Raw genomic sequence first — 19,615 nt, 5'->3', positions numbered from 1 at the left:
TTACATGTGGATAAAGCTTCACCAAACTAGGCTGGCCAAACATTCATGTCAGAAAATACGTTGTTTCACCTCCTTCTCTGGACCTATACTTGAAATTCAAGTTGGGAAGATTCTCCAAAATGTGACTTCTGGTGGATCCCCATTAGAATGGCAACTTAAGACAGCATAAGTTCCAGGCCAGAAGAATGGAAGTGGATAATGGCCATGGACATCCTGAGAAGCCAGTGACCTTGAATGAGGAAGGGAAGGTTTAACCAGGCCTGAATAAATATTTTTTGGATTCTTCTTTTTTTCTGGAGTAGATCCTTAAGTAATTTTTTCAAAACCCTTTAAGATGGAGATGTTGTATAGCCCTGTATGTTGTCTAAAGATGTCTTTTTTTCTACCTTCATTTCATTAGTCGTCGTCTTTGCATAGACTTCTAGGTTCAGATTTAATTGTCCTTAGGAGGGAATATTTCCATTACATTTAAGAATGCATGTTGCTCTTGAGAATTCTACAGTCAGATTTCTCTTGTAGGTTACCTTGTTCTCCTATTTTGGGTGTGTTTTAAGATTTTATTTTTATTTTTGCAGAGCCTCCTCTCCCATCCAACTTGATACTTGACTCTTCAGATATCCTTACTTGCCTCTAGCATATATTCTTCTGTTATATCTTTGACTACCAACATGTCTTTAGCCATGTTCTTTACAGTATTTGTCTACTGAATTTTTTAATTTTTGCAATCTTTATTTCTAAAACTCTTTCTCCTATAGTATTTTCACATACTCTTTATTGTTTTGACACAGGCCTCACTCTGTTGCCCAGGCTGGAGTACAGTGGCATGATCATGGCTCACTGCAGCCTTGACCTCTTGGGCTCAAGCTATCCTCCCACCTCAGCCTCCCCAGCAGCTGGGACCACAGGCACTCATCACTATGCCCAGCTAATTTTTGCATTTTTTGTAAAGACAGGGTTTCATCATGTTGCCCAGGTTGGTCTCGAACTCTTGGGCTCAGGTGATCTGCTCACCTAGGCCTCCCAAAGTGCTGCGATTACAGGCATGAGCCACCACGCCCGGCCAAACACATGCTCTCTGTTTGCTGAATTTTATGAGTATCATTAATAACTAACCTATTAAATCCTTCTGTTGATAGGAGTTACAATTTCCTTTTAAATTCCCTTTCACCAAAATGTCACCCTTTTTCCTAAGATCAGTTATCCTTCACATTTTTACTGTTGATTCCCACAAATGTCTTCGTTGTCCATTATCTACGAATAAGAGTATGTGCGTTGATAAGGCAGATGAAGTGGCCAAGGTTTTCTCTGCAGCCTCGACCAACCAGAAGGCTGGTTGTGGGCTCTGAGCAGGTGTATGGCCCATGGTGACTGGTGGGTTTCATTTTAGACCTACTGTGTGGGGCACTGTGAGTGGCTGGTGCACTTCATACCACCTATGGTCAGAGCTGCCTTGCCTCTTCATTTCTTTCTCTTCCTCTGTGACTGTGAGGAGGTTTGAGTTTCACAATCATCTCCGTTTCCCTGTTTCGAGCACCAGCATCCACATCAAAAGGTTCTGCTCTCCCTAGGCATGCTGCCTGTTCTGATGCATGCTCTCTTGGGGGTGTTGGTGGCAGGGACAACACTGGCCAGCTCTCCTTGATTTCGTCGCACAGCCTGCTCTGTGCCCCAGCCCACTCCTGAACTCCACGACCGCCACAGGGAGCCCAGAGCCACCCCATCACCACTGCAGCTCCTCTGCTCTCCTCAATGCATGAGCCCCAGAGGGTGGCCTGAGCCCAGTCATCAGCAGTGCACAAGGCAGCTGCTCTGACAGTGTGTGTTTCTTCCTCTCTCCCAAACCCACGGCAAAAACTGACAGGAAGATGACCACATTTCCAGCGTTTTAAAGTGTGAAATGTAGTCACTATTCCAATACAGGCAAATAACTTCCCAAGTCCTAGGAATACCCCACCCCAAACCCCCTCCAGGTATTTTTTATTCAATTGCCCCAAGTATCCCTTCAGCACTTATCACTCCTTACAACGATCTTACTTGTGTGTTTATCTTTGGAATCCTCCACCCCCACTTGAGTGTAAGGGTCCTGGAAGGAGACCGTCTTGTCCTCCCCCTACCCCGATATCCAGAGCATTAATCAAGGGTGGGCGCACAGCAGACTCAGTAACAATGGAGATGAATGGCACAGGAGGCGGCGACACAATCCACTCTCTGTGTCAGTAAACTGGTGGGAGAAATTAAAAGTCAACACTGACTGTTAGGCATTATAATATTTGAAATATGGAATGCATGATGACTGTGTGCTAGAGAATCAAGAGAAACCTCCACTAGCTATTCCAACTAACAAGAGTTCAGCAAGATGGAGGAATATAGAAAATACAAAAATTAGGAGTTTTCTTAATTCTTACCAATTAGATGACGTAATAGACCCCACCCCTCCAAAAACGATTACCTTCACAATGCATCAAAAATTATAAACTAACAGAATAGATTAACAAGACATGTCCAGCATCTAAATGAAAAAAAAAAAAAAGCTGAACTTTGCTGGAGGCTATAATACAAATTTGAATAAATTGGGAAATAACATAGTAAAGATGTCACTTCCTCCACAATTAATAGCTTAAAAGCAATGCCAGTTAAAAGCCATGATAGGATTATTTTTATTATTTTATTTACGTGCCCGTATCACAGCCTCAGGAAGTCCTGATGTCACGTGCCCCAATGAGGGGATTATTTTTATCAAGACGGAGAAGGTTTCAAGTTATTCTTTAGTTCATTTGAGAAAAATAAGCAGGTAGCAGTAGCCAAGAAAAACTGGAAGATAAAAGAGAAATATTCAACTATGTTATATACTACCAGATATAAACGGAGTCATAAACCTACGACATTGTGGTAAATCTACCTAAGGTAAGACAATGCAGGGATACCAGGTCTCGGAATAACATCTGAGAGGCCAGAAACACAGCCCATTTGATGAAATGATTGAGTTCTACAACAAAGGAGACATATGGAATTAATAGGGAAAGAAAAAAAAAATTCAACAAAGAGAAAAAAGGACAGTTGATTATTTATTTGAATAAAAAATTCAATTAGATTTCTGTCACACACAATAGACCCAAACAAATTAAAGGTGGATTAGGGGCTAAATACACGCATATACATGTATACACACACATACATACAGATATATATGCATATACATATATTCACACACATAAACACATATACATATATTTTTTAAGGAAAAAAACAGTAAAACTAAAACTTAGAGGTATACATATATAAACTATGATCTGGTTTCAAGATTATTAAAGGCTTTCTAAATAGCTTAAAGTAGAAATCACAACAGTAAAAGATAATCTGATTATAAATAAAAGAGAGGGAAAACCTCTTTATGTAAAGAAGACCATAAAATTTAAAAGGCAAATAATAAACTGGGGAAATACCTGCAAAATATATTCATATCCTAAATATACAAAGAGTTCTTAGATATCAATAAGAAAAAGACAGAACCTAGAGCAAAAATGGGCAAATATACACCTAAACAATTAATTACAATGTAAGAAACACGTACAGCTAATACATGTGAGCTGTTCAGCTTCACTACCTATTGAAGAAATCCAAATAAACAAAACATGAGGTGTTTTTATGGCTTATCAGATTAGCATAAATTCTAACAATAATATTAATAGCATTAGCAAGGGTGTCAGGTGAAATGGGTGACGGCTATGGATGGGAAGAGTTTTTATATAAAACCTTTTAGAAGTTAATTTGGAAATGTGTATCATGAACCCTGGAAATGGTTGTACCAACCGAATGAATCATTCCACATATGGACAGTAATTCCAAAGCAATAATAGGTGTTATCCACAAAGACTTAGGTTCATACATATATCAGGTCTATGTGAATGCAAATTACGGGAAGAGAAGGCGTAAAACGTTGATCTAATTCAATCACATTGAGATAAGAAAATGAATACAGAAATGAAAATACAAAGGAAGAAAACCCTGCAGTTCACCTCGAACTGAAACAAAACAAACGAGACTCAAGAGTGAAAAATAAAGTATTCAATTTTTTGGCAAACAGCTCTCTAATACCTATTTTTAGCTAAAAGTCCATCTCTTAAATGTAGCCTCAATTTATTTCAGATTGAATTTGTTGTGTTGGAATTCCTCAGGTGAAAGGACATTTTGTGAATGATGGTTTTAGACATAAGAAACTCAATTTTCAAAGAGCATAAAAACTCAAATCCCCAAACGCTTTAATTTCTTAAGCAAGAAAGAATGTATCACTTTACAGATTCATGTTCATGTTTAGAGGAGGTGAATGCAAATTAAAATTTCCCAATATTTTAATGAAGCTGCTTCCTCTTACAGAGGTGCCTCCACCCATGGCTTATTCTCAGAACCCGAGAACGAAGCTGAGCAATCCACAGGGGGCTGCCATCTGAGGATCTATCTGTGCATTCTCGCTGCACACCAGCTGATGACTTCACCGGCATGCTTGGTCAGGGTGCCACTTCCCTTAGCACTGCTGTGGCCATCAGGCATTTTCTTCTTCCCAAAGTGGCACTGCCTTTGTGCTAAGGCCATACCCCCACTTCTGTAGCCCTAGTTGGAATCCAGAGAAGAGGGAAAGTCAGCCAGGCCCCTGTGTGGGATTAACCTGTCTGAGGGTTGCGGAGATGTCACACACTGAGGGCTGTGACCATGGAAAAGGGATTTCAATCACGTCACATCCCTCCCATTTGCCCAGCAGGGGGGCTCTTAAAGAGAATGAAACTGAGCAATGGGAAATGCCTTCCAAGGACACACAGCTCACTCCCTCAAAGAGAGAGGCCCATGCCACAGCCGATTCCATCAGCTATGGCACGGTTTAGAGGGCCTTTGTATTATCTACTTATAATCAAACATTAGAGTTTCCCTTAGGACAACAGTGGCATTTGGCTCCAAGGAACGTAAGTCTCAAGATGAGGAAGTTCGAAATCCTACTTTTACATAGTGAACGCTTCTTCACAGAATTGGTGCCCTTCCTTCATATCTGTGTGCCTGGCAAATTCCTATCCTTCATTCAAACTCAGCAGGTATCCCCTATTCCTTGAAGCCTGGCCCACCTCCTGGGGTGGAGCCGACCACAGCATCACTGTGTCTCCATGCCCTGCCCTTTACACAGCCCTGCTGGGGTCTGGGGCTTGGTGCGACCTCTGTCTACTTGTCTCTTTCCCCAACAACAGGGGAGATTCCTGAGGGCAGGACCTGTATCTCAGGCACACATTAGAAAGTCCACAAATGGCATGATTTAGCCATTCCACAATGTATATACATAATTCAAAACACCGTGTTACAAAGATAAATAACTTTTTATTTAAGTTTAATTAATTCTATTTAACATATTTTTATCACTTTAAAATTATAAAAACGAAACTCAATAAACACTTGTCGACTTAAATAACTAGATGACTAGATGTGATGTGATGGGTCAGAAGGGGAGGTGGAAATGGAAGAATTCTAGAGGTTAGGGACTCCATATCTATAGTTTGCACAATTTCTGGCACATAATAGGTGCTTGATATATATATATATTTTTTTGAGACAGAGTCTCACTCTGTCGTGCAGGCTGGAGTGCAGTGGCGTGATCTCACCTCACCGCAACCTTTGCCTCCTGGGTTTAAGCGATTCCCCTGCCTTAGCCTCCTGAGTAGCTGGGATTACAGGCACGCACCACCACGCCCAGCTAATTATTGTATTTTTAGTAGAGATGGGGTTTCACCATGATGGCCAGGCTGGTCTTGAACTCCTGACCTCAGGTGATTCACCCACCTCAGCCTCCCAAAGTGCTGGGGTTACAGGCGTGAGCCACCGCACCCGGCCTATAGATATTCTTTGAATAAATGAATGACTTTACGTAATGTGCTAATGCAATAAAGCCTTCAGCTTTTTCCTCACTACAGATTGTTTTCTCTTTCTTGTGCCCTTCTTTTCTCTCTTCCCACCCCATAGTTAGCACACCGCTCTAGTAAGAAAAACCTCACGCACGTCTTGGAAGAAAGGTCGGCAGGTCATAGAAGCCCCAGGAAAAATACTGTTCTCACTTTTCTGGGAGGCACTCAAGACTCCTTTAGCATAAAGCCAGTTTTTATTTTGATGAGAAACAACAGCTTGTGTTTGTATTCAGCTTTCCCAGCACTATCATGTTATATTCTCTGACATCGCCCCCCTGCAACACAGGCAGGCCAGGCAAGAGCACCCCAATGTGGTGGGAAGGAACCAGCTCAGGGACTGCCTAACACTGTGCGGTGGAGCCCAGGATGGAGGACCCAAATCTGAACTCCTCTGTACCATCCTGCTCTCTCCTACCAGTGTCGTTCATGCCACAGAACCAGGCCGTCAGCACCGTCCCTCCTTAAAAGCACTTAATGCTTCAGAAGAGGAAAGTGCAGCATTAAAGACCAGAAACTCTTGTAGGAGAGAAATCTGTTTTTTTTTTTTTTTTTGAGATGGAGTCCTGCTCTGTCACCCTGGATGGAGTGCAATGATGCAATCTTGGCTCACTGCAACCTCCGCCTCTTGGGTTCAAGTGATTCTCCTGCCTCAGCCTCCCAAGTAGCTGAGATTACAGGCACCTGCCACCACGTCTGGCTAATTTTTGTATTTTTAGTAGACATGGGGTTTCACCAGGTTGGCCAGGCTGGTCTCGAACTCCTGACCTCAGGCGATCCTCCCGCCTCAGTCTCTCAAAGTGCTGGGATTATAGGCGTGAGCCACTGCGCCTAGCCAGAAATCTGTTTTAAGAAGACAGGATGTAGGTGGGAGAGAAGAAAGTTCTGGACTTCCTGCTGGAGAAAACGCAAAATTCTTGAAGGGATTTCCCTATGCTGAAGGAGCCTGACTGTGTGTGTGGGAGGACTCAAGAGCATCTTCACCTTATCTCTGATGAAAAGCAATGGGAAGGTTCATGACACAGGGCAATTATTTGCAAAAACGTAAATAAAATGAACAACGTCATTTTGGATGGCTTGCAACTGGGCACAGAAGCCAGGAATTTCTAAACACATCAACATTTGAGAAAATACTAGCTTTCTCTGATCCTGAATGAATAAAAAATCTCCTTTAAAAGAGAATACAGAGAACCAAAGTTGCATTAAAGAATGGCAGATAATTAAAATATAATAACACAAAATTTACATTTTATATAGGTCAAATGATTTCCTCTGAATCTTGTGTCCGAACGGTTTTTCCACTTTCATACATACAGTTACCGCAAATGAGTTAATCTTTGACATTTAACATTAATTCATGCTTTTCAGAAGGCCCTTAAATACCCAGTTCACATGTTAAACTTCACTTTCCACCACGTGGCCCCGCGAAAGGCCTAGATGCATGGTTTTTGCAGCTGTGATTCAAAGCACCATTTGCTTGCTGGCATTTGCGGAACTGAAAGTTTAAAGGAAATGATCAGCCACAGAAGTGATAAGGTTTCTAAACCTTAATCTGTAATGTGATAGTTACCGCCTCCACTTAACCTAAGAGCCCAACAATGTCCTCAAGCCTGGACCATCTGTTGCCGTTGAACTTGATTTCTTAGTGCGTTTGCTGTAAGCTTACCTGAATTGGGTGAGATGTGTAAACTGCTCATGTCCTTGGACAGGCCATTGGTTTTAGGGCTGGAGATGGGCGCGCAGGCCGACGTGGCTCGGGGTGGCCTCTTCCCTGGGACTTTCACAGTGGTTCTCAGAAGGTCAATCTCCTTACCATGAACATTCTGCATGTAATCCTGTTCAAAATGTTAAACATCCAAGAGAGATAAAAAAAAAAAAAAGACCTTTTACAACCTAGAACAAAAGGGTCTATCAGATGTCATGAGTTATAACCCTAAGACCCTTCCACTGTGGAAAGCACTTTAAAAATAATGAGATTTTTATCCGCAGAGTACTGGTAGCATCATCATTATATTTAAATCAGAGCTTTGCTTCTGTGTCCTGGAACTAACCCAGGAGCTAGAGATATAAGGAGAGACACAGCAGGTACCTCCTTCAAGGGGCATTAGGAAGTAAGTCTACACATAAAATCTGATTTTTTGAACTCTTGCTTATCAGAGGGTACATTAGGCTCCTCCCATAAATTCCAAATAAAATTCCATGGAGTAGGAAACCATGTTGTAATAACCTTTCTGTTTCAGATGGGAATGTCATTAAAATCTTGATAAGGCTGAAGCTGTCTGGTGAAAAATCAGGAGAAAACTGGAAGTAAAAAGGTCAAGTGTTTTGCTAAGAACCAGGAAGACATCCAAGGGGTGGGAGTTATGGCATCAAAAAAATAGAGAGCTCAGGGATGGATACAAAAAAGCTGGATGTTAGAAAAAGAATCTGGCTTTCTAGGCCTTAGAAGCACATGACCAGCAGCGATCAGGGAACTACCGGGACGCCTCAGTGGACAGTGACGGCTCTCTGGCAGCTCACTTAACTCACCGTGGAGTCAAACAGTACTTGGGAACTGGCTGAAGGGCAGGGAAGGGGGAAGGTGAACAAGCAACTGAGAGCCGGGGGATGGGCCTGCTGGCCAGTGAGTTACTGATCCTTTAGTGCATCATCATCATCATCATCATCATCATCACTCAGTGTTACTTATTTATTTTTTTTTTTTGGTAATGAGGCTCCTTGCCTGCAAACACAGTATCTTAAACACTCTGGACACATATTACTCAATATCACACCTTAAGAAAGAATATATACTCAGCCCTCTGTAACAATATAACAATTAAAAAAATACAAAATAAGAAAATATTGCATTTACGTTGCATGAGGTATAAGTAATCTAGGGATGATCTGAGGTATACGGGAGAATGTGTGCAGGTTATATGTAAATACTATGCTGCATTATATAAGGAACTTGAGCATTTGAAGATCTTGGTATTCTGGAGGGTCCTGGAGTCAATCCCGCATGAATACAGAGAAATGATTGTATTTGGAAATCACCCTTGGAAAAACAACATTTCAAGTGTTTTAAGACTCTGCAGGAAGTGGGAATAAGTATGCTCTTTCTTTGGCAGCATCTTGGTGAATTCCCTTTAGATTTGAAAACCAATAAATTTGTCTTTGTTATAAGTAATTAAGTTCAGGTGAACATAATTCCATTTCATTTATTAATTTTTTTAGAGATGGGGTCTTGCTAGGTTGCCCAGGTTGGTGTCCAACTCCTAGTCTCAAGTCACCCTCCCAAAGCACTGGGGTTACAGGCATAAGCCACCGTGCTCAGCCAACGTAATTTTAGAAGAACCGCCTAATAAACTCACATGCTGGATGCAAGGGACCGTGGCAGGGTGGGAAAGTGGGCTGCTGTCTTTTAACTGCCCAACGGCAGTTACCTGATGCAGAGAGATAGTTGGATAAAGTTGTAGAATCATTATGCAAGGGTTGGAAGCCTCTGTCTCAAGGACTAGGAAACTTGGCCAAGTGTTTTGAGGGAGCTACTGGGACACAGGGTAGCAGAGAGGCCAAAGCGAGATCCCAGTGGCTTCCAGGAAACAGGCTGTCCACCTTTTTTTCTTTTTTGAGATAAGAGTCTCACTCTACTGCCCAGGCTGGAGTGCAGTGGCATGCTCTCAGCTCACTGCAACCTCTGCCTTCCAGATTCAAGTGATTCTCCTGCTTCAGTCCCCTGAGTAGCTGGGATTACAGGCGAGCAGTACACCTTTTAATTGCAGGACAACACCCACACTGGTGAAGGAGTCACAGGTTTATCAATAAGTAGATGTTTGCTGATAGAAGAAACAGCACAACAAAAGCCACGAAGTACACAATTCCAGTTCAGGGGAAAGGAATGAAACCGTGGGTCCTTGGGGCAGAGGATGAGAAGATCTGTTTTCTCCCTGCCCAACCATGGGAAGGTGGGTGAGCCTGGGGTGTGACAGTGCAGACCTCCCGCAACCGACGCAACTAAGAGGGTGCCACGTGGAGTCAAATCAGACTCAAGGGAAAAGGGTGCAGGAATTCTCAATGGCAGGATGGGCGGGAGGAGAACCTCTTACATGACGGCACAGCCACACTGGCGGGGGACATTCTGGCAGAGAAATACAGAAATGCAGGTTCCCCTACACCAGCCCCAGAGGGACAAGATGCTTCAGGGTCCTTGATGACCCCTGAGGACAGAAGTCTTGGTGCAGACAGAAAGCTCAAAACACCAAGGTCAGAACCAGGAGGAAGAACGATGGGCTGAAGACCACTGGAGAAAGGATCAGAAACTGCCACAGTGGGGCAAGTTCAGAGGCAGGGGCGAGGCCGGGCATCCCCGGCAGAGGACAGACAGGCCATCCAGGCGGAAAACCCTGGCACGCGTGCATCTCACATCAGCCCAGAGGCCGGGAGCAGAGGTGCCCGGCCACCCGAGGCTGCTGACTGGCCATTTCATCTCACAGGGTGGCTCAGGGAGGATGGCCTGACTCAGGGCAGGCTGGCCGGAGTCAGCCACGGTCCCATTGGAGGAAAGCTGTCATGGTGGGTTGGGGGTATGGGAGGGTGGTATCTGGGCTGGGAACCACAAATCTGACTTCACCAGCCCCCGAAAGGAGATTTCACTTGGAAGCCGAGAAGCTGGACACCACAAAACATAAACAACTTTGAGAGGATGTAGACCAAAGACAGAAAAAAGTTATTATTGAATTAACTCTGTTAAAGTAGATGGAAGGAAAGGTAGAGCCGGAAGAGACACAGGAATTCTCAGGACTGTGCTGTGTTGAGGATGACAAATGAAAAGCATATCAGGCTGGGTGCGGTGGCTCACGCCTTGTAATCCCAGCACTTTGGGAGGCCGAGGAGGGTGGATCACTTGAGGTCAGGAGTTCAAGACCAGCCAACGTGGTGAAATGCCTTCACTACTAAAAATATAAAATTAGCCAGGCGTGGTGGCACGTGCCTGTAAGCCCAGCTACTTAGCAGGCTAAGGCAGGAGAATCGCTTGAACTTGGGAGACAGAGGTTGCAGTGAGCAGAGATCGTGCCATTGCACTCCAGCCTGAGCGACAAGAGCGAAACTCTGTCTTGAAAAGAAAAGAAAAGAAAAGAAAAGAAAAGAAAAGAAAAGAAAAGAAAAGGCAAGGCAAGGCACACCATAGAGTGGTTAGTGTTGGTCATTTCTTAAAAAAGGTTTTTCTCAAGCATCTTTAGTTTACTTCCATTAATATCCACTGAAAATATGCAAACCCAACTTTCCAAACCAAAGTTAATGCTTGTAAATAATGAATTCCTTCTTGCACAGTTACTCCTTTAAAAATATCAACTTGCTATAACTTTCTTCCTTAATGCCAATTCTTAACAAATTAAAATACAATAACAGGAGTGTAATTGAGCATTTATTGCTTATGGGCTCTAAAATGAGGCTAATCAGATAGTGACTAAGCCTCAGCATGGGCTCTTTTAATAGGCATGTTTTAACATACAATAACCAGGATATTTTATTTAAAATTATTATAGAAACGAACCAAGTGTCTGCTCTCCAGATTCGAAAGCGGCAAGGGAACCCATTTATCTTAAGCTCAGCATGGGCGAAGGGATCTGTTTTCTTGCCTGAGTTAGGCATTACAACCTCAGAACTAGCTCTAAAAAAAATCGGTATATAAAATAGCCAATTCTTATATTTCAAGGCACTGTACAATTTTAAAAACTTTACAAAATGCATTTCCTAGTCAATAAAAGCCCTCCGACTCAGTGCTTCACACACAGGTGGGAGGTGAAGACACAGGTGTCTGTGGCTTCTAGTTCCTCTCAAGAGGAACGACATTGGTTTTGAAAGAACTGATCCTTTTCATCTCTCTCCCCAGCTTGGTACCTGAGGAATTAAAGCTACAATCACTAAACAATGTCCTCCTTAGAAGTCAAGGGGCTGTGCAGACCCTTCACAGGTCTGAGGCAGGGTACTGGGTAAAATTAAGACAGGAAGCTTGATTCTGATATGCAAATGTTACAGATACTATCCTTCTCCATGTTCCTTGTTGAAAATGCTGATCGAAGATAAAAGAGGAAAAACCCTTTAACAAGGCATGAGGGTAATTCAAAGCCAAGTACTTTTAAACAGCACTTAACAAGTCCCTGGGGCCCACTCAAGAGCCAGGCCCTCCAGAGGTGCCATCTCCTGCCCCTCAACAGCTTGAAAAAGTAGTAATTGCAAACCTATTTGCATTTTCCTTCTCAAGTTGTCCATGATCATCATGCGGCTTATTTTTTCCAAGCAGGCGCCAGAGCAAAGGGACCTGTTTCCGAACCCGCCAATCGCTTGGTAACTGTGCCTTGCTGTCCCCCTGCAACCCTGCTCCGGCACCTTTGCCATCCCTTGTTTTTTACATTTCGCTCCTAATTATGTTGCATCTATTGCCGTACACTTAATTAGCTGCATTAATGTGATTTCTTTTCACATAGTCAAGCAATTAAGAGCTATGATTGAGTTTCATTCAATTAGCCTCAACAAACATGCTAATTGATGTCCCAGATGCAAATGAGGTGCAATGAGAGAAACCTGCTAGCAATTGAGAGCCGTGTCAGAGACCCACAGCTTTCGGCTTGCTGACAGCAGCACAGCTTAACGTGGCGCCCGCCTTCTGTGGGGCTGCCTTTGGAGAAGGACGCAGAGTCATTAGTACCTCGGTGTACCAGATCCCTCCTGATACAGAGAATTAATTGATTCGCTGCTGTATCACGTTGTCCTAGAATTTCACAGTTATGTGTTCCCAGGACCGGGAGGTTACCAAATGAGTAACACTTGGCTCCAGTAAGGAGGGTGGTACAAAGTCCTCATCAAAATACCATATTAGGCTACTAAAAAATATACAAGAATTCTCCCCAAAACTACAAAGGGAAAGGTGCGTACATCTTGTCTTGGCAATCCCAGATTCCACTATGTGCCTGATGGCCTCTCCCGTCCTCAGTAAATGGTGAGTTCATCTTAGTCAGCTCTGGGGCATTTGGCACTTGAAGTTAAGCTCAAAATACAGCAATCCATCAACAGTCCCTAAAAATACCCTTACTATATTGATTCTCATTGCCTCGCATCCGGAGGTTACCTTTGGCTGTCTGGTGAAAGATGGTTTGCTGATGTGTTCACAGGGGTACTAAAAGCAGTTAACAAGATCTTAAAGCTAAACTGAAATGCATAAACTATATGATTGGCATCTCAACATTAGATCAGAAATAAGCATAAGGCTTCGAAAATCTGACAGTGCTGACGCGCCGCTTTCTTCAAGGATAGATAATGTAATCAGCATACTCCATTTTTACGTATACTTTACAAAAGTATTAAGACTTTTAATTTACATAGTTCAAGGATGGAAAAAATAATGGAAAATAGTGGAAATCTTTTCCAATTCGGTTTCTCCATTAAGTTCTAAACTGTACATGTATGTTGAGAAATATAACATTTTATATTAATATATAATACTGAAAAGATAGATAACTCTTCAGACAAATCAATAAGATTTTCAAAACAATTCAGAAACAGTACTTGACTTTTTAGTGCTGTGTTGACATTGGTTTTGATGGTGCAAACATGCTGGTGATTAACATGAATCAGAGTAGCAGCCCCAAACTGTACTAGTCACCATCACATTATTCACTGGCATGTTCTTTAAGTACGAACAAAAACAGTTTCACTTACAGATGTTCTGAATACACTTAAAAAAGAAGTGCTACTGATTTTTAAACATTTCACCCTTTGAGTGCATGTCTTCATCTCCTCAGGTATGACGTGGAAAGCAAGCATAAAGCATTTTTGCTGGGTACCAGAGGGTGATGGTTTTCTTACAGAAAGGCACTTCTGCAACTGTTGGAGTTGCAAGCTGAACTAGCCACTTTTTTGGTGGGACAACATTTTTACCCGAGAGAATGACTATGCCAGACATTGACTGACTATGGCTTTCAGTTCTACGTATGTGGCAAACTTGTATCTCTAACTATGAGCTTGATACCTTCCAAAGACTTAGCAACTTTTCTGACAAGATCGGCGGTGATATGAATGACATTTTTTGATGCTCTATGATGAAAACGGTCACTATTTAGAAATCTGCATACTTCATTTCAAAAATAGTTTTTCTTGAAATGGCCGGGGTATGACGTCACATGCATGGATGCATGTGGATATGCCTGCGTGGATGAAACACACATAAAAGATCATTGAAAGGGCAAGTCAGTTGGATGGATTTTAAGGTAGTAGAGGAGGAAAAAAAATTAGTGATTTCACATTGCAGTACTAAGCTTTAAGAAACTATCACATGTTGAGTTTTGGTGAAGTATGTAAGAGGAATATCCACAATGATCTGAAATGATGACTGAAATACTCCTCCCTCTTCCAACCACACATCTGTGTAACATGAGATATTCAAAGACTAACCAAAACAACCTATCACAACAGACTGACGCAGATATGAGAACCCAGCTCTCTTACACGAAACTGGGTATCAAAGAGACCTAAAAAATATATAAAACAATGCAACCCTTCTCATGACTTTTTATTTTGAAAATTATATTTTCACAAAATTATTATTTACATTAACATGTAACGGGTGGTTTATTGTTAAATGGATTACACATTTAAAATTTTTCTCAGTTTGAATTTCTAACATGATGAATATCAATAGACAAAACCCATATGAACAAATGTTCATATGTTCTTTGGGGTCCCTCCATAATTTTTTTTTTTTTTTTTTTGAGACGGAGTCTCTCTCTGTTGCCCAGGCTGGAGTACAGCAGTGTGATCTCGGCTCACTGCAATTTCTGCCTCCAAAAGGAAGTCAAAAGGAAGCAGTAATTTGTTAAGTTCTGTCTTTAAAAAGCCTCACTTCTGGGCTTAAAAAAAAGAAAAAAAGCCGGGCGCGGTGGCTCAAGCCTGTAATCCCAGCACTTTGGGAGGCCGAGACGGGCGGATCCTGAGGTCAGGAGATCGAGACCATCCTGGCTAACACGGTGAAACCCCGTCTCTACTAAAAATACAAAAAACTAGCCGGGCAAGGTAGCGGACACCTGTAGTCCCAGCTACTCGGGAGGCTGAGGCAGGAGAACGGCGTAAACCCGGGAGGCGGAGCTTGCAGTGAGCAGAGATTCCGCCACTGCACTCCAGCCTGGGTGACAGAGCGAGATTCCGTCTCAAAAAAAAAAAAAAAAAAAAAAAAGTATGTAAGAGAAGCCATCGTAAAGTCCACTGCTATTCCCAAACTCCATTTAATGTTATTTTCAAAGGAAACTAATCATAAAGACATATATAGGACCACTCATTCAAAAAGATCAAGCAAATGTTCACGTCCCACATTCATGAATAATAAACAATAGCCTCGTACGTAGTCACAGGTGCAGACCAAAGTCATGTTCCTAAAAATACTGTGAAAATATTGTAAAACTATGAAAAATCTTCTGGCCACATCCCTTCAGGTCACAGAACTCAAAGAAGACAATTTCTCTTTTCTCCAAAGGATCATAGTCACAATAGCAAGGTAGGAAGCAGCTTCAAAAGGAAAAATCCCATGAGAAATAATTTTGTTTCCGAAGACAGCCAACAGCATTCAGTGTTTCTCTTTTGGAACTGCCTTCCTAAAGACTACCTGATCCATGCCTGCAAGTACATGAGAGTGACCAGCAGCCATGGCAGGAAGAAGGCACCTGACCAATCAGATGTGTAGCACGGATAGAGGCAAACGGCTCATGCTTATGGAATTCACTGGTCTTACCGTGTTCCCCATCATCCTGAAGCAGCTGGATTGATAGAAGGGTGGAATGGCCTTTTGAAATCATAATTACAATGCCAACTAGGTGACAATCCTTTGCAGGGCTGGGGCAAAGTTCTCCAGAAGGCCGTGTATGCTCTGAATCAGTGTCCAATATATGGTACTGTTTTTCCCATTGCTAGGATTCACGGGTCCAGGAATTGAGGGGCAGAAATGGAAGTGGCACCACTCACCGTCACCCCTAGTGACCCACTAGCTAAATTTTTGCTTCCTGTTCCCGCAACATTATGTTCTGCTGGCCAAGGGGTCTCAGTTCCAGAGGGAGAAATGCTGCCATCAGGAGACACAATAACAATTCCATTAAACTGGAAGATTGTCACCTGGCCACTTCGGGCTCCTCCTACCTCAAAGTCAAGAGGCTAACAAGGAAGTTACAGTGTTGGCTGGAATGACTGACCCGGACTATCAAGATGAAATCAGTCTATCACTCCATCATGGAGGTAAGGAAGAGTATGTGTGGAATATTCTTACTTAGTAAATCCTTTATTGGGTCTGGGTCATTACACTACACATGGTAAAAGAGAAGGTTGGTGAGGCCTTGTTGGGGACCAGTGGTGGCAGCTTCTCGTACAATGGAGAGTTCCTACATGACGGCAAAAGCAAACTTCCCTGCTCCAGGTGCTGCAGAGGCCAGCATCCAACATGTGTGGGCTCAAGTCCACCAGCCCAAAGGGATAAGTTATTGTAATACAAATCAAAAAGCAGAAAATTCCAAATCGAATTATGAATACACCTCTTGCTTCTTGATTGTATCTGTCTTGACTGACCTACTATATTGAGGTTTACACTGCGGGAAAGATTTTTCTCATTCTAGGTTAAAATGAGTATTACGCAGTTGTAAGCCACGCCTGCTCAAACCTAGCCTGTACAATGAATGCCTCGGATATGAAAACAGCTGCCTGTCTCGACACAGTCGCTGGAGGCCTCTCACTACAATGAACTTCAAGGAGCCAGCACCATTCCTTTGCTGTCCTAGTATTTTAATATTTGAATATGGCTTGAAACAACTGGATCAACAGATCCTAGAAATTTTGTTATGTGGAAACGTCCACCATGGTGATACTGCCTGTCTGGGTCTCTTTAAAACTTCAGATTTCTTTGGATGAATTTGCTGAAATGTGCAGCTAAAACAGACAGTATATATATGTGTGTGTGTGTGTGTGTATATATATAGACAGACTATATAGATATATATATATATATTTTTAGACAGAGTTTCACTCTTGTTGCTCAGGCTGCAGTGCAATGGCATGATCTCGGTTCACTGCAACCTCTGCCTCCTGGGTTCAAGCAATTCTCCTGCCTCAGCCTCCCGAGTAGCTGAGATTACAGGTGCCCGCCACCACGCCTGGCTAATTTTTGTATTTTTAGTAGAGACGGCATTTCTCCATGTTAGCCAGGCTGGTCTCGAACGCCTGACCTCAAGTGATCCGCCTGCCTCGGCCTCCCAAAGTGCTGAGATTACAGGGGTGAGCCACCGTGCCTGGCCAAACAGTAGAGTTTTAAGACAGCAGAGCGGCCGGGCGCGGTGGCTCAAGCCTGTGATCCCAGCACTTTGGGAGGCCGAGACGGGCGGATCACGAGGTCAGGAGTTCGAGATCATCCTGGCTAACACGGTGAAACCCCGTCTCTACTAAAAAATACAAAAAACTAGCCGGGCGAGGTGGTGGGCGCCTGTAGTCCCGGCTACTCGGGAGGCTGAGGCAGGAGAATGGCGTAAAAACCCGGGAGGCGGAGCTTGCAGTGAGCTGAGATCCGGCCACTGCACTCCACCCTGGGCGACATAGCGAGACTCCGTCTCAAAAAAAAAAAAAAAAAAAAAAAAAAAAAAAGACAGCAGAGCATACACATCTGTCCTCTGAAGTGAATATCGATTGCTACATTGTGTCTTCTGCCATCAGACCCAAGGTAACACGGAGAAACTCCCACTTCGGTTTTTGGTTTTTCCCCCATGACAAATGGTAAGTACTTCCAATTTTTAAACTTTCCACCTAGGCCTATTTAGAACTCTCCTATATGTATTTTTCTCATGCACTGCTTTTACAGGAATTACTCTGTTTTCCTAAACATAATGCCTGCCAAGGGAGTTCACAGCACCTTGCATTAGATTCCATTCAAATGAATCAGGTAATTCACTGATAACCACACTTGTCTGACTTCCTAAAGAAGTCTTCCGAAGACAAAAGTCCACTTTCTCTTGGTCAGGGAATAAGCCTCGAACTCAGAGCACCTCCACTGTCTTCCGAGTTGCACACGGAGGGCATGTCATTCAGCCACTCAGAGTCCCCACGTCCACATCTTTAAAAACAGTTCTTGCTTCATGATACTGTTGTGAGGGTTCACTGAGATAATACTGAAGTGTTTAACAGAGCGCCAAAGCCCTCAATAAATGTTAGCTCTTACCACTCTTGTCCAATAAAAATACTGAAATATTTTCTCTCTGACTTTATGGGGCAATTTCTTGAGCTAAAGGTGTTGTTCCCACTTGAGGTAGCAATTCTGACATGATAAGTCATTAGGGTTGACCTGCAAAGCCATTTTTCACTTTGCAGCACAGGGGGGGAAACACAAAAAAACCTGTCCTCTGCAAATGCATGACATTTTCTGCTTTTCCTTCTTTCTCTTCCCCCACCTTTTTTTTTTTTTTTTTTAAGTGGGGGCGGCATGTATATGATAGTCAGACATTTTTATTGCAAAATGCCGTCTGGAAAAGATGCAAAACAAAATTGCTAAAATGCAAGGGGGGAAAAAAAAGGGGGGGAAAAACAAAAGGCCCCGTTCCCTTTGCTTATTGAGTTCAAAGGCATAACATGTAGCACCCTGCAGCAAATGGGAAGCTACACTAATTTTAAAGCCATAAAACGCTATCAAGTGCCCTGCGGGGCAGGACTACTCTGAAGCTAGTGGCACCTAAATAAGACATGGTTCATTTACTTCGCAGCTTAGCCTAATGTAATCATCAGCGGATTTTTAGCCTAGAGTTGTAACAGGCAAATAGCCGATGCGGCAGAGGCAGCCCTCCCAGCCATCGAGGGGGCTGCAGCTAGATTGCTGTTGATTAGAAAATTTTTCAGTTTTGACAAGCACTTAATGAACATAAATCGCACCTTGATTGGTTTCCATTTGGGGCCACAGGCACACCTGAGAAGAAACAGGCTTCTCCAGCCCCACCCCTCCCTACCTTCCAAGACCGCGGCAACAAGCCCACAATCAGGTTAGGAGCCAAGTAAGAAAATATTTATAAAATATAATAACAAAATTCAATTTCTTAGAAGTAAAAGAACATTCCTCATGACCCCCCACAGTCATCCTCTCCCACTGAGTCCTTGGCTGTGACTTACTGTTGCTGAGGAAACCAGAGGGATTGGATTTATTTACCTTGCGTAAGAATTTTTGGCCTCTGTGAGTAACACTAAAAGGCCAAAAACGGAAAACAAAATGTTATCAGTTGGGTACAAAGGACGGCCAGAGACGATCTGACATATCACGCTGTATACTGGTAGGACAATGTCTCTTGGATTCCACTGGAAGCTTAGAGACTCAAACCCTTCAGCCACACTGTTAAATCTGCTATTTATAGAAACACACATATGCTCTATTTTTCATTTTATCAGGAAATGCAAGAAGGCAGAATTTTTCAGTGTTGAAAATAGGTTAGATAGGATCTACGCTATTTAGTGGTTTAATTTTTAGAAACATGAGGACTTGGTCAGGCGCAGGGGTTCACGCCTGTAATCCCAGCACTTTGGGAGGCCGAGGTGGGCGGATCAGTTGAGGTCAGGAATTCGAGACCAGCCTGGCCAACAGGGCAAAACCCTGCCCCTACAAAAATATAAAAATTAGCAGGGCATGGTGGAAT

General features: G+C 42.9%; 1 protein-coding gene across 4 annotated transcripts in view; it reads right to left on the bottom strand.

Moving 5' to 3' along the window:
* Window positions 1-19,615, bottom strand: part of AGAP1 (ArfGAP with GTPase domain, ankyrin repeat and PH domain 1) — a 647,080-nt gene that overhangs the window by 218,813 nt on the left and 408,652 nt on the right. For all 4 annotated transcript variants that reach the window (XM_015111237.3, NM_001261633.1, XM_077956100.1 and 1 more), the window contains 1 exon segment: window positions 7,603-7,771. In XM_015111237.3, the coding sequence (XP_014966723.1) occupies window positions 7,603-7,771 (169 nt within the window).

The sequence above is a fragment of the Macaca mulatta genome, chromosome 12 (genome assembly GCF_049350105.2).
Source record: "Macaca mulatta isolate MMU2019108-1 chromosome 12, T2T-MMU8v2.0, whole genome shotgun sequence".
NCBI lineage: Eukaryota > Metazoa > Chordata > Mammalia > Primates > Cercopithecidae > Macaca > Macaca mulatta.
This window is presented reverse-complemented; position numbering and strand designations above follow the sequence as displayed.